The sequence below is a fragment of the Egretta garzetta genome, unplaced genomic scaffold (genome assembly GCF_000687185.1).
Source record: "Egretta garzetta isolate BGI_Z169 unplaced genomic scaffold, ASM68718v1 scaffold343, whole genome shotgun sequence".
In the NCBI taxonomy this organism is placed as follows: Eukaryota; Metazoa; Chordata; class Aves; order Pelecaniformes; family Ardeidae; genus Egretta; species Egretta garzetta.
Genome location: NW_009259038.1, coordinates 662,522 through 687,819, shown reverse-complemented (window position 1 = coordinate 687,819; position 25,298 = coordinate 662,522). Strand labels below are relative to the sequence as shown.

The following is a 25,298-nucleotide window of genomic DNA, read 5'->3' as shown; positions in this document are numbered from 1 at the left end:
TGCTCCCCTGCAGGACCCCTGCCTCACCCACCCCCCCCCATTGCTCCCCTGCAGGACCCCTGCCTTACCCCCCATTGCTCCCCTGCAGGATCCGAGATGCCCAGGACACCATTTTCTGCATGGCTGCAAAGGAGAACATGGGCTGAGAAAGAACCCTTGGACGGAACTTGGTCCTGCTCCCTGTGTGCTAATGGTGTCACCCACAGGTTTGCAGAACGATCACAAGGCCCTGATGAAGCAGGTGGAGGAAGCTCTTCACCAGTTGCACGCCCGGGAGAAGGAGAAGCATGCCAAGGATGAGGCGGAGGCGCTGGCCGAGGCGATGAGCCAGAACCAGAGCCTGCCACAGGCCTTTGCCAAAGTGAACGCCGTGACTTCAGGATCTCCTGCGAGTATCTCGGTAGGTTGCTGGGGGCTGACAGCTCGTGGGAAGGCTTCTGGGCCCAGAGAGAAAACATAGCAGATGGCTTTCTCTGTCTCTTGCTAATAAGTTGGAATAAGCTGGGGGGTTGATTAGGGTTTCCTCCCCAGACCCCTCTTTTTTTGTCACACTGGGATGTCCCGTGAATAGACCAGTCACTGTGTGGCAATGAGGCGAGTGCTCTCTTCCCAGCTGTATCCTTGCGCCACACAGCTCCTGCAGGGCCTCACTCGAGCCTCCGTATTTCCCTTCCCCCTAAAGCAGGACAGAGGGATGAGTACTTACTTCTTTCCGAGGACATGCAGAGGGTGTAAAGTAGTTCGGTTGCCTGAACAGAAGAGCAGTGTCATAGCACACCTCCTCCCGTGTGGCTGGGTGGAGCGTGATGCTCCTGTGGTATTTCCCGTCTGTGGAGAAGGCAGATGCCCATCTCTCTTCTATCTCTGTTCAGGGACTTCAGGTCGATGATGAGATTGTGGAGTTTGGTTCTGTCAATGTAAACAACTTCCAGAACCTGCAGAACATCGCCACAGTGGTGCAGCACAGCGAAGGGGTGAGCTCATTTCTGCTGTAACTGCATTCTCTTGCCTGTCTCTGTTATCTACAGCTTTTTCTATGGTACTTCGATCTCTGGGATCATCATTTCCATGTCAGAAACAGCGTCGGATTCGGTCTGTGCTTTTGCAGCCTTGTTCTCTCACAGCACTGAGCTAATTCCTGCGGAATAGAAGGGAGTGAAGAGGTGCGTGCTCTTTGCTGTGAGCACCGTATCGTTTGTTTTCCCCAGGGACTCCCTGCAGCAGCGGGCTGCGTTGCTGTGCCACCCTTGTGGGCTGGCCAAAAAAGCTGCCGCAGCCATCAAGTGCTCTGTGGTGGAAGTGAGAGATCTCCTGGAGATGTCTCCACAGAAAATGCGCTCTTCTCTCCGATTTAGCCGCAGGGATGGGAATGGGCACTGCTGAAAAACAGCTACCCCGGGCCTGATGTTCTTCTGGTGCTTCAGCAAAAGAAGGAAGAAGAGAGTTGGCTTGGTGATGGAAAGTGGCTGACTGGTTTGTTTTTTTTTTTTTTCTTCTATTTTTTTCTTAATTCCTTTCAGAGACCCCTCAGCGTGACTGTGATCCGCAGCGGCAAAAAAGTGCACATGGGGCTGACTCCGAAGCGCTGGGCTGGGAAGGGCCTCCTGGGGTAAGCAGATACTTAATTTATTAGAACGGATGAGGCTTTTTCCCAGCTCGGAGCACGTTCCCTGCAGCAGGGCCAGCTCTGTGCTTTGCTCTCGGTGTGTGTTGCTGCCCGCTCTGGTGGACTTCACTGGTGGGTACCAGCTGGGAGCTGACAGTTTTGCACAGTGCTATGGGGAGGCGAGTTGTATCCAACGTGATGGCAGGGAGGAAGATCTCCGTGGCTAGTCTGTCTGGGAGAGGAAATCAGTGGAGGAGGGTTGTGGTGGGTCTGAGACATGCCACGTCAGATCTTCTGTGCCTGTTTAAAAACTGAGACTTTAACAGTTTCCTTCTATCCTCTTCTTTTTCAGCTGCAATATCATTCCCTTGCAAAGATGACCATCGCTTGGCGAACAATAAAGCTGAAGTTTGTGCCTGCTTTCTGGACTCTGACCTGATTTGAAAACTTCCCTACGTGTTTTTGCTGAAACAAATGTTTTGGAGGCTTCTCTAGGTGCCTGACTGACAGAGTCTGAAGAGGTTCTGATAGAGCAGGCCCTGCCTGCAATTCAGAATTGCCTGGGTTCATCAGGAGGAGCTTGCGGAGTTGCAAGGTGTGGCTTCTCGTCTCCTAAATCTTGTGTTGGTTTGGAACGAGGCTACGGAGAGACCCAAACTTCACTTGGTACAGGCTCTTAAAAGCATGAAATACTCCTACTTGATAATAACAGAGCATTCTTCCCCACTGCGCCCCATAAAATTCCTCACGGAACATCTTGTAGTACATATTAAACAGTCCCGGAGCTCTTTGGTGTCTGTAACAGTAGATTGCAGTCAAGAAATACGCAAGTTTGGCACTTTATCTTCCCCATGTTACCACAACTTTCGAAGTCGCTAAACGTGATGAAAGACTCTTTGGAATGCCTCGTTATTTTAAGTTAACGAGATAAGGAATAAGGTTTATAATTCTACCTTGATTTACTTCCAGTAGTTCATGTACTCCTGATAAAAATACTGCTGCTTTTATTTTTTTATTTTTTTTTATTTGCAGCAGTTGTTTTCAGGGTGTTATAAACTCTTTGAGGGGATTTTGGGGATGATTGGTTTGTGGTAAGGTTGTTTCCAGTTGAACTTCAAAATACTCTCCCCAAATCAATAAAACTTGAGTAGCGCCTCTCTCCGTTCTTGTAGAAGCTGTTATTCTGGGCGATAGTTGTGGGCCCAGCTGGGTGGGTTAAAAACAGTCCTGCACAGAGACACAAAAGCACGGCCCCTGGACTGTCCAGAGCCGAATCCTGGGTGAGGTGCACATCTTTCTTCAGCGCTTCGGAAGCAGGTTGCGCGTGTAAGTACCACATCACGTGCAGTGAGTGATTTTGCTAAAAAAAAATTAATAACCAGACCTGAAACAGACTGAAAAAGTGGGCTAAACCCCTCACTTCTAAATCATTGACCCAGGGCTCTGTGTTAAACTGAGGGAGTTGACCCTTGTGGTATTTCAGGCGTTTGTGTTTCAGTGCACAGTGGAGCAGATTCTCACTGAAGGGGTAAAGCTTGAAAGCAAAGCTCCCTGCTCGGTGCCTCCTGCAGCCTTCTCGGCGCTTCGGAGGAAGCGTGGCTGCAGCAGCCCGTGGCAGTGCTCCTCGGATGAGATTGTATCTGGCTAATCCCCCATCAAATGCAGACTCACCCTGGTCTTTCAAGTAATTTTAAAAGGGCAGGAGCGTGGCGCTGGTTTGCTCCGTCTCTTTTCTTGAAGAATAACTGAGAATGGGAAGTGTTTGGGGACTCACTGGCACATCTGCATCCTGCCTTGCTTTACCAGAGCAGCTCTGAGGCTAAGCCTGTGCTGCTGACCCTCAAAAGGCGACCCACAAAGGCCGCTGCATCTCCCAAATCCACTGTGAAATCCCACTGGAAAGCAGCGTGACGTCCCCGCCTGTAGTTACAAGGTAAGTGCCCCTGCGGGGTTGTTCCGTGGGAGGCCTGACTCCCTGCCTAGGGCCACTGTGTCAAACGATTTGTGTAAAACAAAGACTTTTAAATGCATGTTGTACCAGGTTTGGGAGCCTTATTTTTTTGCAAAAAGGCTTTTCCTATTTTTAGGTGCTGCTGCAGTTTCTAAACGTGGCTGTCCACAAGCCGTCCCTATCTTCTGTCCCTATAAAATGGAATGCAGGTGTAAGTAAGGGGGATAAACTGGGTATCGATTGGCAGCTGAAATGTCCGACTATGCGTACTTGGGCTGTGTGTCTGGGTATCCCAGCCATGGATAGCCTTTCATAGAATCGTCTAGGTTGGAAAAGACCTTTAAGATCATCACATCCAACCGTTAACCTAGCATTAACCTAGCACTGCCATCCCGAGCTGCGGATGAATCTGGGTCTAGACACCAGGCCAGGAGAAGAAAAGCTCACGGGGGCGCATCCTTCCGGGCCTTCACGTTTGTGCCTCCCGGGATGAAATGAATGAGAAAATCCCAACTCTCTGTACTGCTCCTGAAGTGAGTTTAGGGGGTCGGTCCAGTGCTGACAGCCCAGTAATCCCTGCTCTCGGGGAGCTCGTTCCCCTTTTGGCGTGGAGGGCGTGTGCACGCTTCAGAGGGCACTCAGCTCTGCGAGGCTTTTGTAGAAGCGCGTCCCCTAACCCTGTGACCTAACCCAAGCCCCTCTGGTTGCGTGTCCTGACTAGGACAGGTTGAATGATCCCAACAAGTGTAATTAGCACAGATTAATGTTGCAAAACCTGCTGTGGATAGGTAAGGTTTGAGCTTCTTCCTTAGACTGCGCTCAAATCTCTGCCGGAGGACCTGAGCAGAAAAGGAGCTGCTCTTAGTTGGAATAAACGGGATTTTCATGCTGGAGAGCAAGAGATGTCTCCCTGTACGATCAGGGAATGTGGACTGGATGCTGCTGGGTAGGAGGAAAAGCACCATGTCTGAGCAAGCTTGATGTACAGGTGCGGATGCGCTGAACAAGGCTGCCCCCTTGCACCCAGCAGAGATGGGGCTTAAGGACCAAATCCTCACTCCTGAGGCCACAAAATTCCCCCCATTTGAAACAGCGGCTTGTGCCACGGGCGAGGAGTTGAGAGCAGCGGCGTTTTGCCGCTCGGCCCCTGCGCCGCAGCCGCTGCAGGTGGGGGAGATAATGTGAGCTGATAACAAAACTCCTTTCCTCTCCCAGCAGGGTACGAGGCTCCCGCTGGGCAGAAAGAAAAACAAATTAAATTTAGAAATCGGTATTATTTGAGCTTAACAGCAAGGCTGAAATAAAGTTGGGAGGGCTTAGAGCTGATTATCTGCGAAGGCGATAGCTTGGAGTGATCCCTGGGGTCCCCTGTGCAAGTGCCATCCTGGCGGAGAGAGGGGGGAACCGGCAGCGGGATCCGGCAGCGCCGGGAGGCTGATTTTTCTCCCTTTAACTCTGCATGTCCTGCTCAGGGGTGCCAAGGGAGCAGAAGCTGCCTCCAGCCCCATGGGGGGAAGGCGTCGGGTAAAGATCCCTTGTCCTGTTCCCCGGGCAGGGTGAGGGTTTGGTCCCGAAGGGGTCTGGCCATGCCAAGAGGGGCTTTGTCACAGCTCCGAGCAGGATTTAAGCTCAGGCAGGGTGAAGGGCTAAACGTTGCCCATCCCACCAGATTCCTGCTTTGGGCAGGGGGACACCACTGCCTCTGCATGGCAGCTGGTGGGGATGAGGAGGGTCCCCCCTTCTCTCCCAGTACAGCCCCCTCCCCTCCCCAGTGCTTCCCGGGCTGTCGCTGGTGGCGGCCGGTGCAGCCGTTGGCGCAGCCGTTGGCGCAGCCGGTGCAGCCGTTGCCTGGGAACGGCAGCCAGATGCAAACAGAAGCGGGGACCATTGCGACGGTGAGTGGTGGGGTCCCCGGGGGGCTCCCTCGGGGCAGTGGGAGCAATGAGAGGGTTGGAGAGACCCCCAAGGCCTGGCGGGGGGCTCGGAACAGCTCTGCAGTGGTGTGGGTGAGCCCAGCGGCCGTCCCCGAGCACCATCCTGCCTGCCAGGGCCAGAGGGAGGGTTTTTCCCGGGGCCCCCTTCCCACTCCTGCAAAAGCTTTCGGTGCACACGGTTTCAGTGTTGGCTCAAATCCAGACCCATGGAGCCGGAGATGAACCAGCTGCCACCCAGGAACATCCCCCCTGTTTCGGGGACGGTGACAAAACCCCATCTGAGGGCAAATGTCCGTGCCCAGCACGGTGTGCAGGCAGATGGGGAGGGAGTCTGATTGCAGCTGGAGTTAACTGGGGCTGTGCTGGGCTTGCCTGAGTTTCACAGGAGCTTTACTGGAACTGAAAAAGGGCTCTGGGACCCATTTCTCAGCCTGACAAGTGCCCTTTCCTCTGGCTGTGCCAAATTTGCAGCCACTGTGCAGCCAAACCTTGGGCGGGGGGGGTTATTTCAGAGCCTCTCCACACTCCAGCTCCCTGGAAGGAGGTAAGGATGGATGGGTGAGGTGGAGTTATACCACAGGAGTCACCTGGAGGAAGAACAGGAGTAAGCAGCGAGCCCATGGAGATGTCCCCGGACAGACAGAGAGCTCAGGAGATGGCCAAGCTGCCTGAGAAGGTGAGGGCATCATCACCGCAAGCTTTGCCTGACACAGGGTCCATGGGCAGGCCCTGATGGAGGCAGAGCCACAGGCTCCAGGACCAGGGGTGGTGTCTCCCAGACGTGGTTTGTCCCGAGATGTCCCTGGGGAGGCGGAGCAGGGACCCTGCCAGCCGGGCTTGGCAGATGCAGCGCCTCTGCGTAGTCTCGGTATTTGCTGAGCACTTGAGCTGCCCGAAAGTTGCATCAGCAGGAGGGAACCTGGCCGCGTCCCTGCACCGAGCTCAATGTTATCTTACCTCCCTCGGAAACGTAACCGATGTCCAAATGAGGTCTATACCTTGCATGCGAGACTGCTGTAGGAAATCAAGTAGCCCCATGGGGAGAGGCAGAAGCTGACGTGGATCCCAAGAAAACGATTAAGTCACTGGTGCTCAGACTGGGGAAAGCCTGTCCAAGGGCTGCTGTGAGCTCTGACACCTTGGAGCTATTTAATACATTTATTAACAGGCTGACGAGGGGCTGAGGAAGGTGGTGGTGGGATTTTTACCCTGGCTTTCTGTCTGCTTGCCGGGCAGCACAGCAAGAGGTGCTGGGATTGCTGCAGAGCCCTTTGCAGCCATCTCAGCCCCAGGACCCAATTCTCCTGTTTTTAACCTCAATTTGTCATTGCTCCCTCTCCAGCCTGCGACCATGTTCCCTGTTGCAGCAGTTGATAACATGGGGTGGGGGGTAGTCAAGGGATGGGCATCAAAAAGGCCAGAGCTTTTGCCTCCAAAGGACCTATAGGCTAGTCCTGGAGGAGGAACTTGGGCATCTTAGTCCAGATGACGGGAGCTGCCTGGGAGAGGTGCTGGTGTGAGCCACGGGATGCTGTGGAGGTGCAAAGAGATCAAAATTAGATGTGCAGAAAGCAAAGAAGTGACTGGTGGGAAACTTTTCCCTGGTACAAATCCATAAGGAGTTCAGGAGCAGCGTAGTATCCTGATATCGGAGCCTGCCCTGAAAGTGGTGTCGGTTGGATCTGGGACGTGCCGGGGTGTGTTCCCACTAGCTGCGGACCTGCCCAGGAGCCAACCCACACCGAAACCTCTCTCCCTTTCCAAGGAGCCCCTTGCTGCTGCCGAGAAGGAAGGAGCACCAGAGGACGCTGGAGCAGAGGCACTGTTGGGTCCTCTGCAGTCTCCTTCAGGGATGGGGATCCAAGGCACCCTGGCCAGCACCTGGGCTGGGAGGCAAGACACGACCACCTTGAGGACTGCCCTGGGAGAAGACATTGCTGGGACAGCACACCTGGAGGGTGCTGGACCCTCTGGACCACTCCCAGCACCACCCGAGCCCAAAGGGGCCACTTCCAGCCCTCGCTCGGGCTGCAGGGAGCAGGGAACACAGCAGAGGAGCGGGGCGGACAATGGGCGTGATGGCCCTGCCAGCTTGGTGTGGGCGGCCACGCCGGGGATGCTCTTCCAGGAGGACAAGCAGACCAGACTTCACCCCCTTGTGAGTATCAGCGGGCACGGTGCCACCCTGACAGCCCACACAGCACCCGCGCTCCTGCCCAGCTCTCTCCCATCACCCCAGAGGTGTTTTGTGGGTTTTTTTTTTTTGTCCCAGCCGCTAAGCACCAGGAACAAAAGCTCTGTCTCTTCCCCCCAGAGCCTGTCCTGGGTGTTGGGCTACAACAGCAGCCTGGCCGTGCACAGCCTGATGGACGGGGAGGACCGGGTGCTCCTGTACGTCTCCTCCCACACGGTGGTCATCCATGATGTCCTGGGGAACAGGCAGTATCACCTGCAGGTCTGGCACGCAGCCTGCATGCCTCCCTCCTCCTCTTCCTCCCCTCCTCCTGAACTCTCTCCCTCTTTTCCCGGCGCCCAGTGCTTAGGGGTCACCTATAACCGAATCAAGGAGCAGCCTGTGCAAGGGAGTGCATTGCTTTGCTCGCACCCCTGTTGCAATTCCCGACACGTGTTGGTGGAAGGCGCTTTGTGTCGGCGTGCAGCACGGCCCCCTCCCCAACGTTGCTTCTGGGCTGGGGGAGCCGCAGCCAGGGCACGGCGCGGGGGTGGTGGGGTGACAGGTTCAGTCTGTGGAAAATGGGATGCAAAAGGTGGGCTGGAAGGATGAGAGTGGAGGAGCCTTGGGAGAGGAGACAAGGGGATCTCATGAGCAAAGCAGTTTGATGAAAGCTTTAAATAAGCACCCTGTCTGGAGGCTCCATGGCACTTTGCTGCTTCTCTTTCCCCAGGGCCACACGAATGTAATTTCTTGCCTGTGTGTGAGTGAAGACAGGCGCTGGGTTGCAACTGCCGACAGAGGGCCAGATGCTCTGATCATCGTGTGGGACTCCTTCTCCGGGTATGCTCCAGGGAACCACTCTGGAAACCTCCCATGTCCCATAAATCACTTGGGACTGGCTCCAGCCTCAGCTGAGAGCAAAGTGGGAGAAACTTGGGGATGGGGTAAAGCAGCAAAGGAACCAAAATCAAACCGAGGGCTTCATCATCCTCGTATCACCCACAGCCATGGGACACTGAGATGGGGCCAAGCTCCCCCACACTAAGTACATCGTGTCTCCAAGCTGTAGTATTTTCTTTAAAGATCACTGGTGAGTTGTCTCCCAGACCCATTTACCGGGGAGGAAGGGATGGAGAGGACATTGAGCATCAGCTGCGGTGCTGGCTGTTCAGGGGCAGCACCCGTGTTTGCAGACTCCCTCCCCACCACGCAGACCAGGGTGGGCTGGGCCACAGATTTTGCCAAGCAATTGCCTTGCACCCGCTGTGCTGTCATGAGCGACCACGAGGACTTTGCTCCGTAGGATACCGGTGCGCACCATCTTCGAGAGTCATCTGGAGGATGGGGTCAGTGCTATCGCTATTTCCCAGGACGCGAAGTATTTGGCAACCATTAGTGCTGGTACAGTGCAGGTAAAAATAAAAATCTCCTCTTCCGTAGCTTTGCGGGATAGATCCCTGGAAGTTTTTCCCCAATGCAGCCAAGGGGAGGGGGGGGATTCGGATGGGGAGAGCAGAAGAGAGGTGGAGCAGGTTTGCAGAGTGATGGCTTGGTTTTGCTGAGCCATTGGAAGACGGACCTGGATTTCATGAAAGTGCTGTGGAGTTGAGAAAAGGGATCTTAGGTTGGGATAAAAGCTTCTGACTCCAATGTGCTTTCATTGAAGCAATTTCTAGTGTTATTTCTTGAAGCGAAGCTCTCTGCTGTCAGGGGGTGCTGGGTTTATCCTGCTCCAGTCTTTTATGCCCCGCCATCCCCTGCTGCTGGAGGGAATGGGGTTCGCCTGGTTCCCCCAAGCCTCCAGAAAGCCGCAAATGTCCCTTGGTTTTCCCTTCTCTGCCAGAGAGTTTGTGTTTGGAAGTGGACTTCGCCCTCAGAGAAACCCATGTGCAGCACAGAGCTGAGGCCTGAGTTTGGGCACCAGGTGAGTGACCGCAGCCGAGGGGCGCAGAGGAGTGGGACTGGGCTGGACTGGGCAGCCCCATCCTCACCTGCTCCCTCCTGCACCCCCGTGCCCCCATCCCCTTTGGGGCTGCTGGTAGGTGCTGGCTGGGGGATCACATGCTGTCCCCGTGGAGCATCTCGGGGCCATCATCACTGCTCCCCTGCTGCCTGGCAGCCGTGGGACACGGAGGGGATGCTGGTGGGGTGTCCTCCACCACAGCCCTGGCTCCGGCCACAGCTCACGGCAGGAAAAGCCCACACCCCTGCCGCTTCGTCCCTGCTTGTGGAGGAGAGAGCACAGCTCTGGTGTTTCACAGGGAATTTGGCCTCTGTTTTCAGTTCAGTGCAGGTGGCGAAGCGGGTTTGGGATAAAAGCAGATGTTTTGCATGAAAGACTAAGCAGAAAGCATTGTTTGGCTTGGTGTTTACGTGATCCTCACCTTTTAATTTCAGGATTATCTTGTTTTTAACCCTCAAAATCCCTACGAGTTTGTCAGCAACAGCAAAACCCAGGTGATATTTTACCTGTGGGTAAGTAGGGGCATGGGAAGTTGTGCCAGATGCACTCCCAGAGGGTCAGGAGGTGGCACGGGCTGCAGGGCCAGATGTTGGCACACAGCTGGGGTCACACCTTGCTTTGCAGATCTGCCCCTGCCCCCTCCCTGCCCTTGCTAGACACAAAGGTGGCCCGGGCAGAGCATCGCTCGCTCTCTGCTCTTGCACTGGGTCAGTCCCAGCCGTGGCAGCAATGCTCTCCACCTTCTCCCACCCCTATTTTCCTGTGGGCCCTTGTTGTCCCTCATGCTGGTCAGCACTTTTGGGAGAGGGGCGGGTGGAGGGAGAGGGTGTTTTGTGCTCTCTGGAAGGTCTTGAAGCCTTTCTGCCCCAGGACCCCTGCTGTGATCACCAGGGCGCAGGGTCAGTGCCCAGACGATGGGGAAGGGACCCAGCCCTGCAGAGCAGAGTTACAAAATTCTTGTCCTGGATGTTTTCTCTGCTTTCTTCAGGGCAATGCCAGTTTGCAGTATGGCACCCCGCTCCTGAGCAACCAGGTGAGCACAGCGGGGACCGCAGCAAGTCACCCTCTTGGCTTTCCTCCTGGCAGCAGCGCTGTCCCTTCCCATCCCCTTAAGCAAAAACAGTGGCCACGTCCCCATCCTGTCCCTGTTGGCCTCCTGAAGGGAAAAAGCCAGGATTGCCTGAGCTGAGGTCAAGAGGGGATCCCCCTCCAGAGATGCCCCACTGCATCTTCACCTGGGGCTCTTGCTTCTGATGGTCCTGCCATGAGACAGGGAGGGAACGTCACATGGAGGCACCAAGCAGGAACATCTCCACTTGAGGTGGGAAGAGCCAGAACCTGAGATGAACACATGACCTTGCTGCTCTCTCTGCAGACCTTCAACAGCATGGTGGGACACTTCAGCCAGTCGGTTTTTCATTTTAACAACTCGCAAGCTCTGACAGGGACCTCGGCCGGGAAGCTGGTGGTGTGGGATGCGGTTGGTCCCTGCACACCCTCTGAGGAACGGCGGATCAAGCCGCACTGCATGAAGGCCACCAAACTGGTGCCTATGCAGAAGGACAGCCTTACCGTGCTCATGGTGTTTGAGAGGTGATGGGTCGGCAGTTTGCGGTAGCCATTGGTAGAGCCTTTAGACATTTCAGCCACGGAGCTAATGTTGACGAACTATGGCCAAGTGTTGCAGTTCTAAGTCGCTTGGCAGCGTGCAAGGGGAAGTGCTGCTGATTTATGAGCCATTGCTCCTGCTTTTTCCAGCAATGAATTTGGCTAGGGGGGGGAAAAAAATAAAAGGAAGAAGGTTGAAAACTCCTGGCAATAGGATTCCAGCTCTGCTGGGGTAGCTCGGACACTGGGCTGGATCGTGGATGAATCTTGCTCAACCTCCTGGCCTTTGCCAGCAGAGGGAGCAGACAGCCACCAAACGCCCTGACAGCCCTGGGGACAAGGCAGGGGACACTGCAGGGTCCCAGCAGAACCTGGTGGTTTCTGCACAGTCCTGGGCTTTCCCCCTCACAGCTGTATGGGGCTCTTCTCATGCGCTTGGGCAGAGAAACGGGGAAAAGGTTTGCTTCTGCCCAAGGATGCTACCCAAGAAACATTTGGGAGTTCTCAATCAGCGCATTGATTAAAAGCTTTCTCTTCCTTGCAGCTACATAGTAACAGGTGACGTGAAAGGTCAGGTTAAATTCTATGATGGAGACCTGCAGCTCCTCGCCTGCTACAGCCACAGCAAGGTGGGTCCCATTCGGTCCATCTCCTTCTCCAAACCCCCTCCTGATCCTCCTGGTGCCTCCCCAACCAGCTCCACCTCCTGCTCCACCAGCAGCCAGCCCTTCATTGCCAGGTGAGTGCCCCTTTACAAACTCAGGTCCTCTCCTGCATTTGCCCTGCAGCTTGAAAGCTGGGGAGATGAAAGCTGCCCCACGGGCTTCTGCCTTGGCTGGAGCTGTTTCAACCTTGTGCTCAGGCTTCTGGGGTGGGACAGGGACAAGGAGGCAGAACAGGGAGGGAATGTGCCCCTTTATACCCCTTCTCCACAGATTTTCACTTTGGGTGTTTGTCCCACCTACCCACCGGAGACAAGCAGGGGGGTGTCTCCTGGCCAGCCCCTCTCTGCCCACACAGCCCCCAGGCATCTCCCAGTAGCCGCCAAAACCCAGGTGGGCTCCAGCACATCCGAAATTCTGAACTTGATGTGATGCCTTGACGCAGACGAGAGAAGTGTTAGCGCAGGCACGGAGGTGATCAGCTGGTCCCGGGGCGCGCAGCTCCTCTGTCACGTACCCGGCAAGCCAGGCAGTGCTGATGCTGAGCCTCCAGCTCCTGCTGGGCCCCTTAATCCCCTCCTTAAACCCCTCCCGCGGGTGGATATTTCCAGTTAGATTTTATCATGGCTGGGCAAGCTAATTGGGGCGGTGGCGGTGCGGAGGCTGTCCCAGCAGCAATGGCACTGGTGCTGGGTGGCACCACATGGACCAGGAGCTTGGGAGAGGCCCAGCCTGGTCACCAGCCCCTCTCTGCCCCTCTGCGTGACGTAGCTGTGCCTGAGGATTTATAGGAAGCCTGCAGGCCAGATGAAGCTGTTCTGTGGCTCAATCCAGCCTGCAAACCACATGTCTGTCACTCCCGTTAAGGCTCTCCTGGCAACATCTACCCTTAGCCGCACGTGTTTTCCAAAGAGCCATATGGGACAGATTCCTCTCCAGCCTGGAGCAGCGCCCTGGGGAATGGTTTGGTTTTCCCTGTTGGTCTCAGTTGTCTCATCCCTCTTCCTCGGTTGCTGCTGCAGCTTCTGCCGCTTGCAGCTGCTCTGGGCAGCACAAAAGGCAGAAAAACCAAAGGGGAAGCCCTGAGCCTGCTCGTCTCACCAGGCTGGTGGGATGGGGTATGGCTGAAGAGCCCAGCTAAGGCATGCAAGAGGCACAGCATCCTTCAGTGCCCGGGCCAGATGTGCATAAACTAGTGGCCATCCCGGGCCAGCTGGCCAAAGAGGCTGCCGTTTCCTCGCTCGTGCTGCCCGCGTGATACAGCCACGCACATCTGTCTGTGCAGCTCTTAGATCTCCGTGTGGGCCCCTCTTGACCCCCTGCTCTCCGTCTAGACCCTCAGTCCTCAGGCGGACTGACAACTATACATGTTTGCTCTGTAACGTGCATAATTATGCAGGCGTCTGCTTTACACATCACCAGTGATGCAGCGGGACCCTCTTTGCTGCGCTAGGTTTGGTGCGGCTGAGCGAGCAGACAGGCAGCTGCTCTGTCTGCAGCGCGGGTCTGAAACTGTCCCCTGCCCTTGGCCGTGGTGGCGTGGTCCACATGGAGCCACTGACAATGGTGGCATGGAGACATGTGAAAAGACCATTCAGAGGTTCTTCAATTGCTCATTTGTCCGTCTCACACACCAGTGACTTGCAAACGGCAAAAGCTACGCAGATGTCATTCATCTTCTGGCTTGCCTACCCAAGTAGAAAATGGAACCGGCTCCAGTGTTTTCCCGTGGAGATTTACCAGGTCATGAATACAAAGTGCCACCTGCCTTCCAGGTCAAGAAGTTTTATTGCATATCACAAAATATAAGTGATCGTCCAGCTAAGTTGCCAGAAAGAGACTAATGTGTAATATAGCTTGGAGGGACATGAGCCAGCGAGTCTGATTCATCAAATTCTGTTTCTCTCACACTAAACAGGAACTTTATCCTTTCAACCTCTGATGCAACCGTGCTCCATGTTGCAACAGACAGGGCAAGCTTTGAAAAAGTCATGGAAGAGGCGAAGAAAGCTGTGAGTGCCATTGCCTGTCACCCCCGGCAGGCACTGGTTGCTGTGGGGAGTCACTGTGGGCTGCTGAAGGTGTGGGACTACCAGCAGACCGAGTACCTCGTTAGCAGGATATTCACCGGGGCCAGCATCCAGTGCTTGTCCTACGACCCTGAAGGTACCCTGGTCTCACGCCCTCCCTGGGTGCCAAGCACTGGGCTTCCCAGAAGGAGCGATCGTGTCGTGAGAGTTTTCTGGCATGCTTTTCAGGTTATTTTCTGGCTGCTGGTTTCACTGATGGAAGCGTTTACCTCCTCGATGCCATTTCCCTTCAGTCCAGCTGCAAAGAGTTCAAGTTCTCACACGGTCCCGTGACTCACGTTAGCTTCTCTCACGATTCGGAGTACCTCGCAACTGCTGTAAGCTTGTTTTTTCCTCTCGGTGATTTACGTGCGCTGCTCGTGGCAGAGCTTTCGGGTGGGACTGGGAATTGCCGGCCATCCTGCGAGGCAGGGCAGAGCGAGCAGTGCGGAGGGCTGGCCCTCCCCAGGGGTTTTGGGACTCTGAAAGGCTTTTCCTGGCTTGAAGAGTCACTCTGTAAAAACGTCACCAGTCACAGCCGCTCCGCAGACCAGCTGCTGGCAGCGTCCCATCGCTAACTTTAGCGACAAGGCTTAGCTCCGCATCCATCTGTAGAAAAGGCTGGAGCAAGGTTTTCCTCCTGGCTGGTGCACCGCGACAGGGGTTGCTCCCTTGGTCCCACATCTCGGTGCAGAAGTATTGAGGCAGCGTTGAAGCAGGTTGGCACAGAATTTCTAGCAACTGGTGATGATCTGTACAAAGAAGAAGGCTCCCCCTACATGTACGGATGCCAGGGCACAGCAGTGGGAAGCATCTTCCTTGTGATTTCTGGGGAATCTCTGAACTTGATTTACTGCCCCTCTGCTGTGAGGGCATGGTGGGAAATGCCCTCCAGCCAGCTTGGATGCTCCAGCCAGGCTGAGGACCACTGTGGTTATACCCTTGGGAGCAGCTGCCCAAATCTGTCTGACCCGGTGCTTTACCCTGGCGGTGACCATAACCCTCCTGCTGGGACTCACAAAACTGAAAGGGCCAAGCTCAGCCCAGAGGGGACAGGTAGAGCTGCTCGCTGCCAGCTGGGGGGATGTGCATGGGGACTGTGGCTCATGGGCCTTGCACTCTTGTTCCAGGATGAGAAATACTCAGTGACTGTTTACAAGAGAGTCCTGCAAAATGGGAGCAGATGCTGGGAACACCTAGCAGGGCTGCACTCCCACTACAAACCCATCCGGAGCATCCTCTTTGGGATCCAGTTAGACAGCAACAAGCCCAGGCTCCTGAGCCTTGGCGAGGACCGGCAGCTGGTAAGTCAATGTGAAAGTTTAAAGGGCAGCAGAGCTTTGCCATGAAAGTGGGGGGTGGACAAGAGCATCGAGGGAGACTCAGTCTTTGCTTCTCCAGCTCCTAACCTCTCCCCACCAGCTCCATCACAGGGTGTTGTTTGTCAGCCTGGTCTCAGGGCAGGTCTGCAACAGATGCTAGGTATAATTAATCCGCAAAGTCCAGGGCGCTGGCAGACCACAGGGGACTTGCTGTGTTTCCTTGTCTCCCCTCCAGGTTGAATATGACCTGAACAGCAGCAGCAAGGACCGCCTGGTGGTCTTGCACAGGGACCGGGTAGAGCAGGCTGCTGTGCCCCTGTGCTTGGCTTGGTACCCACAGCTCAGCACAGAGTCCTTTATCCTCACTGCCAACAACTGCTACAAAATGAAGCTCTACAACACGACGACCAAAATGTGCAGGTAGAGGAGAGCTTCAGGCCTACCACTGCCTGGGAGCCCATCCGGACTCTAAGTTCTCCTCTGTCTAATGTCTGCCCTACTCCCACCTATGAGCATGTGTTTGTCCATCCATGATGCAGATCCGGGGATCACTCTAGGGCCCCTGGGTTGCTCCATCCTTGTGTCCACTCTGCTGTTGACCAATGTGTCATCTAGTAAGGTTGTGGCTGCAGGTGAGTCTCAGTCTGCCCAGCACATGGGACTTGAGACGCAGCAGTTGGACATCAACGAAGAGGCAGGAGCCCACATGAGCAAAGCATAAGGACTGAATGATCCTTGAGCACTAAACTCCTCTCTTAGCCCCCATGTGGTCCATTCTAGCCAGAGATCCTGTCCTGTCCTGTCCTCTCAGCCAGCAGTACAAGGCCTTTGCACCCATCACACCTATCCATATCTACCCATCCCCATGCACAGCACAGCAGCCATTCAGAGAGGGAAAATGTTTTGTAAGCCCTGGAATGGATGAAAATGTTGTTTGCCTTTAGAAAGACGCTTTTGGGACCAACCTATGGCTCCCCGTTGGAGAAGATACAAATCCTCCCAACAACAAACGCTACGGACCCCCAGAAACACTATCTGGCATACATTACAAAGGACAAGGTATGGAGTCCCATCTGCCCCAGCTGTGCAAGAGCCCCCACTTGTAGACGTGGTGGTCCGCAGGGGAATTTCACTGCAGACAAAACCACGCCTAGGCTGGTCCTGCCCGAGAGCTGAGCGAGCTCCTGGGTGGAGGATACGGCACTGCCCCGGCATGCAGCCCTCCTGCGGAACCCCCAGGTTTCCCAGGACCCCTCTTTCCTTCCAGGTGGGCTTGCAGATTTTGCCTGTTGATGGCAACCCCCACAAGTCCTCAGCTTTCATTTGCCACCCAGATGGTGTCTCTGACCTCGCTAGCTCCTACGACGGACGTTACGTCTTTACAGCAGGAGGGAAAGACCGCACTGTTATGAAATGGGAGGTCAACCTAAAGTGAGTACCACAGGAAGGAGAAAGGGGTCTTGTTACGGCTTTCCACAGCTGCTTGGCCAACACAGCTGAAGCAAACGTTCCCCAGCATTTCCCCTGAGAATGGGGCTTTTGTCCTAAAAGGTCTCTGTTTGTGTCCAGAGGAGTTAAAGCCACGTGTCTCAGCTATTTCTGCCCAGTGCAGAGGGCGGTGCTGCACCGATGGGGCAATGCAGCAGGGTGCTGCGTGGGGAGCATTTCTTTGCAGGGCTCTTTCGAGCATGGGTCCTTTGGGGGGCAGGTGACAAACCCTGCAGCTTCACTCTCCTTGCACAACACTGTGCCCAAGACCAGGACAACAAATAGCATCTGGCCAAGGGGGGTCACGGGGTGGAGGACAGGTCCCAGCACTCGTGTGAGCAGGAGACCCACTGCTTGCTGCGGGAAGTGCGAGTCGAGGCTGGCAGCATCTCTGGACACCTGGACTGAGACCAGGTTTATTAACAGTGGAGCCTCACATCCTGCGTTCAGACAGGCTCTCCAAAAGCCCCAGCTCAGCACCTACAGACAGCTCAGGATGGTGGGCACGCGCCACGCTGTGGGTGGTGGCACAGCAGTGGGGTCAGCCTAGATCACAGTGGCCTGTCAGGCCCCAAGTAGCTATGTGGGGTGGCAGCTGAAACAGAGGGAACACACTTTTGGGGGGGCTTTGCCCCTCTCTGTGTGATATAGCCATATAGTCCATAGGGGGGATTAAACCAGCAGAGCTTGCAGGCCGTGGCTGTCGCATCTATGCAGTGCTCCAGTTTGGGAATCAGTACCCAAAGGGTAAGAAGTTGAGCTGAGGATTTTCCGGTGCTTGTGAGGGCCTGGTGGCTGGGTGGGGGGGCTTGTTGGGGTTAGGCAGGGGATCAGAGGAGTGGCATTGGATGCAGGAGGAGAACACGGGGCGGCTGCTGATAGAAAAGTGTCTGCTCTCCAAACGGGATAGGCCAGCATTTGCTAGGAAATCCCCCCTGCGATTGAAGACTGGATTTAGGACAAGCCACCTTAATCCTATAAAGCTTTGCTTACATGGGTAAATGGACTTCACTACATGAGTGAAGGCTGCTTTTGCAAACGAGGATTTCCAGGCTCTGGCCTGGAGCATCTCCTCCGGGTTTCTTCCGCCTTTCTCTGGAAGTGTGCACTTTCCCTCTGCCAGCTCCCTTGGGCAGCGGTGCCAGACGTGTGCTCCCACGTGGCAACCGGGTAACGCAGCAAAAGCAGGGTATATATTTTGGTTTCTTTTCATGTCAGGGACCAAAGCTGCTCGTTGCAATGAGCGTGCAGGGCAGAGAGGGCTCTGGATATTTTTTTTTTTTTAATCCTGCATGTCACCCTGCTAGCACAGAACATGTCTCCTGGTTTCTGGCAAATCAACCCCATGGGAGCTGGCTTTTAGCCCTCACTCTCGTTTTTGCCCTTTGGAGTGCACCTGTGAAACACCGTTGCCCCTCACCTTCCTAGGGCAAAAGCTTTGTGGTGAAGTCTGGTCCTGCGTAAAACATTTCTCGCAGGTACTGCTCGCTCAGAGGGAAGCCCAAAGGGTGCTGAGCCAGCTCACCTTCATGTGCCAGAACAAAGGAAACCTGGGTGGGAAAGCAATGGGCTTATTTATTTTCTTTTCCACTTTGTGTGGCTTAAGCAGTCGGGGGTCAGAATAAGCGGCATTTTAAGGAAGGCAATAGAATATAAATGATCCTTCTTTATAATGGTTGGCCAGGGTCCAGGCAACATTGAATTTCTATGTAATTTGTTTTCGGAGCGAAGCTCTTGATGAGCTAATTATCATTTTATTGCTGCTTCTGGCATCTTGTGCATCTCCACTGTGTTTAATACCCAAATAACTTAATTATGAAAAAAGCACAAAGCTTGCAAAAAAAAAAAAAAACCAAACCAAAACCCAAAAAAACCCAACCAGTGGAAGCAGCCCTACAGAGGTGTGCATGCAAGCTGCAGCCTTGCTGCCAGGCATGGGGTACGATGTGGCAACGCTACGCCGTGATTGCGCTACCAGGCTTGGTTTCCTTTTTCATCTGCACGAGCCGAATGGATTCTTTTGGCTCCAACTGCCTATGAAATTGAAACAAAGAGGTGGCACTCGGATGCTTTCTGTTTAATGTAGACTGCACCTGCGACACAGTCACCCGTTACAGCGGAGGAAGTAGTGTAATGGATCACGCTGAGTTATTGGGGAAGAATGCGTTAGATCAAGGAACGGGGAGCTTAGGTTTGTGTGGTTTTATTGCGAACACCAAGCCCCGGCCCTCTCTGCATGTTCAAAATGCTGATCTAGCTAATTCATCTCCCTCAATGTCTCTATAAGGAAGCAGAAAAGCTAAATGCCAGACTCCAAGCTCAAGTCCATGGAAAAGCTCCTGGCTCCCGGCCCTGTGCTCATTCCACTAAACAAGAGGACCATTCAGTAATAATTAATTCCCACACTGTGCTATTGTATGTAAAACCTGGGTATGAAATATGCCGTAGAAGTGCAGGCTGATGATAAAATAGTACACGGTTCAAGGCAATGCTTTTCTTTCCTGAAGTCTGAGGCCCAGGGATTTTATTTATTTATTGAAAGTGTCTGCAAAGAATGACTACAAAGGGAAACGTGAAATCTCTCCTCACATGAACCCTTCCTGTACCTTCTTTTCTCTCTTTCTGCCAGTGCCTTGGATGCTGCTGCTTCCCTGGGTGGGGAGGACTTGATCCCATTCTACAGCCTACTGGATGGCGGCAGAGAAGGCGAATTCTTCAGGGTAATTATGCTCACCGTGAGCGCTGTCTGGCAACATCTGGTTGGAGTTTAAGATTCATTTATACAGGCCTGACATTTCTTTATTTTTTGTCCGGCTCGCCTTTAGCAGCAATCTCATTGATACGCCTGTTAGTAAATCTTAAAAGAAGTCTTATCTTCCGTGCCTGTTGGTATCTGAACTTTACAGTACCTTTTTTGAATCCCTTGCAGGAACTGGAAGACTATTTTTACTATGCACAGCTGTGCAGCCATGGTATCGATACACTGGAGACCAGACAGGTGTCGACGCATATTCCCTTGGAGGAAATTCCTTCTGTAATGAGAGCGATGGGATTTTATCCATCAGAGGAAAAGGTCGGTCAGTTGTTTTTATCATTGTTATTAAAAGAAAAAAGGGCAAGACAGATGGCATTTACCGAGCGTCCCGAGGGCCAGATTCTGGCCGTTGTCATGCTGGATGGCTCCAGAGTATATTTGCTGGCTTTCAGTGTATTTAAGCTGGTCCACATTAATATGGTAGTGGTCAGAATCTGGCAGCAAATTCCTCAAAAAGTAATGATTCCTCACGTAGAGCCTGATGGTTCAGATGTGTTCAACCACAGAAGACCTTGGGGTCCTCTGGAGGTTGGGTGCTCTGTCACCACTGTGGAGGTGGGTTTCTTCAGAAGGAGAACTGAGAAAGTTGAGGAACGCATCTTCCTTCAGCTCCCAAGGGCAGCAGCCTCCAACTTGCCAAGGTCCATGGGCTGAAGTACCTTGTGTGCAGACAGCAATGTGCTTTGGTCTCCCTGTGACTTCTACTGGCAGCTGAGCTGCTCTACGTGCAGTGCGTGGTTGGTGGGCATGGGCTGAGTCCTGCTGGGTCAGACCGAGACCCAACCAAGTGTCCTATATGTGTTACCAGTGTGGGTGAGGATGTCCAGCTCCATGCAATCACTCATCTGGACATCGACAGAGCTGCTTCTTCTTGTTCTGCCTAGGACTGATGAAAGAATGAGTTTAAATGGAGACAGCAGCTTTTATTCCCATGGAACTTAAAGCTCTTTCATAACTGATAAACTCTGCAGAAGCTCTCTCTGAGCTTGCCTTTCAGGTTGCAGCAGCAGAGCTTCCCATCAAACATTTCTCAAGAGCCTTTTAGCTTCAAATTTTACAGCAGGCAAAGACAACTGATTTAATAAGGGCACTGCTTCTTCCCCTTTTGTGGCTGTTTCTACAAGGCAGTTTGTATTGTATACAAACCTCATTTGTAATGTTGTAACCCGGCAAAAGGGTAATTAAAGCGCATACGGAAAAAAAACCCAAACTGAATCTGATGCAAGGAGATTTAAATAACGACCTCTTTGCACCGGCTACAGCCCTTCGACGCAGGAGGGGTTCTCCCAAGGGAAGTGGTGCATCGCTGTGCTCCCTTCGTCTTTCTGCGGGGGAGGCTGCGTTCATCTCTGTTGTTGCGCAGGATCCCCGCTGGCTGCTGAGCTGGTGCTGTGAGTCAGTGCCACCCGTCTGCCCAGGCGTACCCTGCCAGGAGAGCCAGCAGATGGGAGGCAGGACCCCTGCCACAGCCACCCCCTAGCAGGCTGGCCTCGGAGCCCCTGCGGCCAGCAAATGTTCGCTTGAGCCAGGACTGATTCGCCCTTGTGCCGAGCTGTGGTGTTATCCCCTTGTACCTGCTTAGATCTTTTCCTTGGGTTATTGCATTTTCGCCTCTTGGGGACAGTGAGAACTTATTCCCCTGGGAAATGTCTCTGGAAGAATAAATGCTAACACACACACACACCCCCCAGCCCCAAATCAAAAGGAAAATAGCATTTCAGACGTGGAAACAGAGGTGCTAAGCTGTTTGAAACCAGGCAACCCACAATCTGCTTCTCGAAGCAGGCAGGGCAGTATTAAAATCCAGAGAGAAAGTTCATCTCTCTCTAGAGTGTTTTCATAAAGGAAAAGCAGGAGGGAGAAAAGGCAGCTTGGGCTGATTAGCAAAGCTTTTGGGAATTGGTGTTTTTCTTTTGTAGTTTGGCGGGGCTGATATAAAGCCTAATCCTAGAGCAGCCAGATCTGAGCGAAAATGACTGTTCTTACCTGGCATGACATTCGCTACAGGAAAAATATAAGGCCGAGATTTCCCTCTTCCTGGGGCTTCATTCAGTGGAAAAACTTGTGACACAAGGACAAAGGCCCAAGGCTGAATGCAAAGTCCTCCCCAGGGGGATCTTGCATCAGCTTCCCCTCCTGGGGAGTAGCAGGCTTGGTATGTGTTGGCACAGGGAATTCTCCCGGTGTTTCCCTGCTGCCCGTGTATCTCCAAAGGGGCTGCCGCTTGGAGCACGAGCACGATGAAGGCATGGAGCAGATCGTGCCTTTCAGACACACATCTGCCCAGCTGCCAAGTGAGCTGACTCACTGCACCAGACTTCAGGAAAACCGCTAGCATCCAGCACCGGCAGTGCTTGCCCGTTTGCCCGAGAGAAGAGCGAGTGATCCAGCGGTGCAGGATGTCAGCCCTGCTGAGCAAATTTCAGATTTGGCTTGTGCCGTGGCAGAACTGCACCAGATGCCTGTCCGATCGGGGTGGGAGGGATTGCTTGTGCCGGCCAGGGTGTGTGTACACTGTGTGCAGCCTGGTTACGTCGGGACATTCATGCATGTACTTCCGTAGCGGGGCGGTATATTTACTGGTTTGTGGTTTGCCTGCCCACTGTCCCCGGAGTGGAGACACAGCTGTGGTAAAGGTACTGGTAACAGCTGCAAAGTCACCACGTGCCTGTCATAAGAAAACAAAGGAAATCCAAAATGACAACGTGTCTGCTACCCCCATCTCTACCTAATATCGTCATAACGGCGGGTGCGTAACTGCTAGCCGTGTCCATCCTCAGCTGCCGAGTGATGAGTGCTGGCTTATTGCTGAAATATGGTCATGGCACCTGTGGTACCAGTACGTGCATGATTACGGCACGTTGGCATTCATGAGGTCGGAAACTGGCCTGATGCTCTTCAAAAAGACAACGTGTAACAATCCGTCTTGCCTTGCTCTTTAGATTGAAGAAATGATAAATGAAGTAAAATTCAGCAAGTATGTGGATACTGGAGAACAAGTGACAAAAATAAATTTAGGGGATTTTATCAAACTTTATATAAATCACCGACCTGCCTTTGGCTTGTCAATGAAAGAAATACAACGAGCGTTTCAGGTTATTGGCTATGATAATGAGAATGGAGACAAAGTTATTGACAGAGGAGACTTACTGTTGCTGCTTCAGTGCAGAGGTGAGTTATTTCTTTTCTAATATTAGTTTTAGGCTTGCTAGTTCTGCCTTCAATTTCAGCACGTGTTCACTGCAGCAGAAAAATTAATCTGGAACTATAGCTTGGTAAGCAGGGCAGGCGTGTGGAGCCGCCTGTCTTAGGATTTTAAATGGAATAATCACAGCTATTGTCTCGGCTGCACTTCTTTTCCTGCTCTGGGAATCTCTGCTGGCCTGAAGTATCTTGTCTGCCAAATGATGGGTATGGATCCTGGCAAATTGTATTCTTCTCCCAGTATACCCTTACCTCTTCCAGTCGCACAGCCTCCAGAAAGGTAGCATAAAACTGAAAAAGAGGGGGACGAGAAAGGAGGGATGAAATTGGTCAGTCCTGGACTGAACCTAGGTGCCAAAGACTGAAAAGAGGGGATGGTTTAGTTCAGCTGAATCAGAGGGAACTCTGTAAAGACATCTATAAATATGCTTATGGCCAGTGTTGCGGAGAGGTAAATAACAAACTTCTATTGCCTTGCTCCTGTTGCAAAAGCAGGGAGCATTCGGTGCAGTTAAGCATAAAATGAGGTAAAGGGAAATGCTGTTTTACTCGATACATCACCTGGTAAAACCCCTTGCCACAAAGATCCTTGGGAACCAAGGATTCGACCGGTGTGAGAACGGTTAGTTATTTGTATGGATGCTGTGAACACCCATAAATAGATACGTTAGATAGAACAGTTTCATAACAGATCTATAACCTCATGCTTCAGGGCATGAGCCAACCACTAACTGGGAACAAGTGCTATGTCCAGGTTATTCCAGGATACGAACTCAAGACTTTCCTGCATCTTCCTCTTCCTCCTCTGTGCAGAAATGGCCACAGCCATGGATGTGGGGCGGCACGGACTGTGGTCTGTCCTACGCCAGAAATTCTTCAGTGGGAATAGAAGCTCAAGCCCCTGCAAGTGCAATGTAGCCTAATGAGCCGTCTGCATCCGAATTTTCCCCTTTGATAAATATTTTTGCCCAAAATACAATATGCAAGAACAATTTTCCTTAGGGTCAACATTTTCCTGTGTTGGGATCATGCGTTTCGATTGGCGATGTGTATCTCTGTATCTCAGAGAAACTGAATCCTCTTTCAAACTGTCCTGTTTTGTTTGTACACCCTTCTTGTTGGAGCTGCCTTCTAGTCTTTGTGCTAACGACACCGTGTTGTGTACAGGAGAGCATATGACAGAGGATGAGCTGGCGCGGTGCCTGACCACCCTGCTGGGCAAGCATCCTGGGGGAGGAGGCTCTGAACCGGACACCTACGATCCCTCAGGTACAGGATTAGCATTCCACACAGCACAGAAGCAGGATCGCTTCAATTCCCAAACAGAATAATTTAAATTGAAAACCCATTACCCTGCCAGGCCAAGAGCTGTCAAAAACGTTCAGATGGGATTGCAAAAATAGTCATAGAGCTATAGATTGTCCTTCATCCACGCAGCAATTGCATGGGGTTATCTAAAAATAAATGAACAATGAAATATAACTGGGACCTGACAAGATTACATTGCTGTTTATCTGCTGGCTTGGAACTGAAATTAGAAACACACGGTGGACGGTTTAGACACCAAAGTCCACAGGCAAAAAAGAATCCTGCAATATGCAAAGTACGGTGTTGATTCCACCCGGGCGGCAACGCCTGTGGGAAGGGAGCTGTTACCACTACCGCACGTGTCTACAATTTATGTCCCAGTCTACACCAGTCTAGAACAGCAAATTACAGCGTTGATTTCAGCCAAGTGACATTGCCCGCTGGTAAGCCCCACGTTTTTGCACAGTTCACATCCCAGTCCACACCGGTCCAGAGCAGCATCTGGTTCGGGACATTGGCAATGGGCTGCTGGCAGCGAAGGTGCAGCTCCTGAAGGGAACTGCCTAGCACTGCAAAGCAACTTCAAAATCCCTGGATTCCTTGGGATCCTAAAATAACATCAAATTGCCGGAGTGTGAAAGTTGGCCCCTGGACCCTTCTGAGGCAGGGTCCTACTGCAAGGAATCCTCACGATTCAACAGATTCAATCCCTGATATGAACACATCGAGTATTAAGCAGGTAAACCAATACCTTTTCATGATTACTTTGTACGTCTGTAAAAGCATTCCATCCACTTACTGCTGCTTATAAATTTTACTGATCTGGAAAGTCATTTTACGTTGCTAATTATGTGTTTTGTGCTGTTGTTACTGCTCTCCAGGTGCAGCAGCTTTGACTGAAGAAGAAATTCCAGAGGAAATCACAGCAGAGATATTTGCTGCTGACATTCTTGGCTTACCTATTGCTGATCCAGAAAAAGAGAACATGAAAAAGAAGAGATGAATCTTCGGTCTGCAAAGACACAGAAGCATAGCTGCCACACAGTTTTCTACTCGTTCCCACTTTCCGGTCTCCTCAAGTATCTTCAAAATATGTATTTTGTGTTTATTAAAAAGTAAAGATTGCTTCGTTTCCTATCAATCAAACTCCAGCATAAGCCCCCAGTTTAACATGTGCCACAAGCCTGGAGGA

General features: G+C 52.7%; 2 protein-coding genes across 2 annotated transcripts; both read left to right on the top strand.

Annotated features, from left to right (window-relative positions):
* The first annotated feature begins 57 nt into the window (after nt 1-57).
* Nucleotides 58-2,765, top strand: PSMD9 (proteasome 26S subunit, non-ATPase 9). The gene is made up of 4 exons (XM_035890457.1): nt 58-400; nt 873-974; nt 1,521-1,609; nt 1,959-2,765. Exons 1-4 carry the CDS (start codon nt 191-193, stop codon nt 1,984-1,986), a joined length of 429 nt encoding a protein of 142 aa, XP_035746350.1. The 5' UTR covers nt 58-190; the 3' UTR covers nt 1,987-2,765.
* Nucleotides 2,766-5,507: 2,742 nt separating this feature from the next.
* Nucleotides 5,508-25,168, top strand: CFAP251 (cilia and flagella associated protein 251). Its single transcript, XM_009634916.2, is given in 22 exon segments — nt 5,508-6,167; nt 7,257-7,649; nt 7,806-7,946; nt 8,398-8,507; nt 8,971-9,079; nt 9,511-9,591; nt 10,065-10,142; nt 10,619-10,663; nt 11,006-11,223; nt 11,783-11,977; nt 13,819-14,066; nt 14,159-14,307; nt 15,100-15,273; nt 15,527-15,711; nt 16,236-16,350; nt 16,559-16,722; nt 19,409-19,499; nt 19,709-19,852; nt 22,537-22,765; nt 23,966-24,067; nt 24,988-25,103; nt 25,105-25,168. Coding segments are annotated over 22 exon segments (3,180 nt in total). The 5' UTR covers nt 5,508-6,110; the 3' UTR covers nt 25,141-25,168.
* Nucleotides 25,169-25,298: the final 130 nt, after the last annotated feature.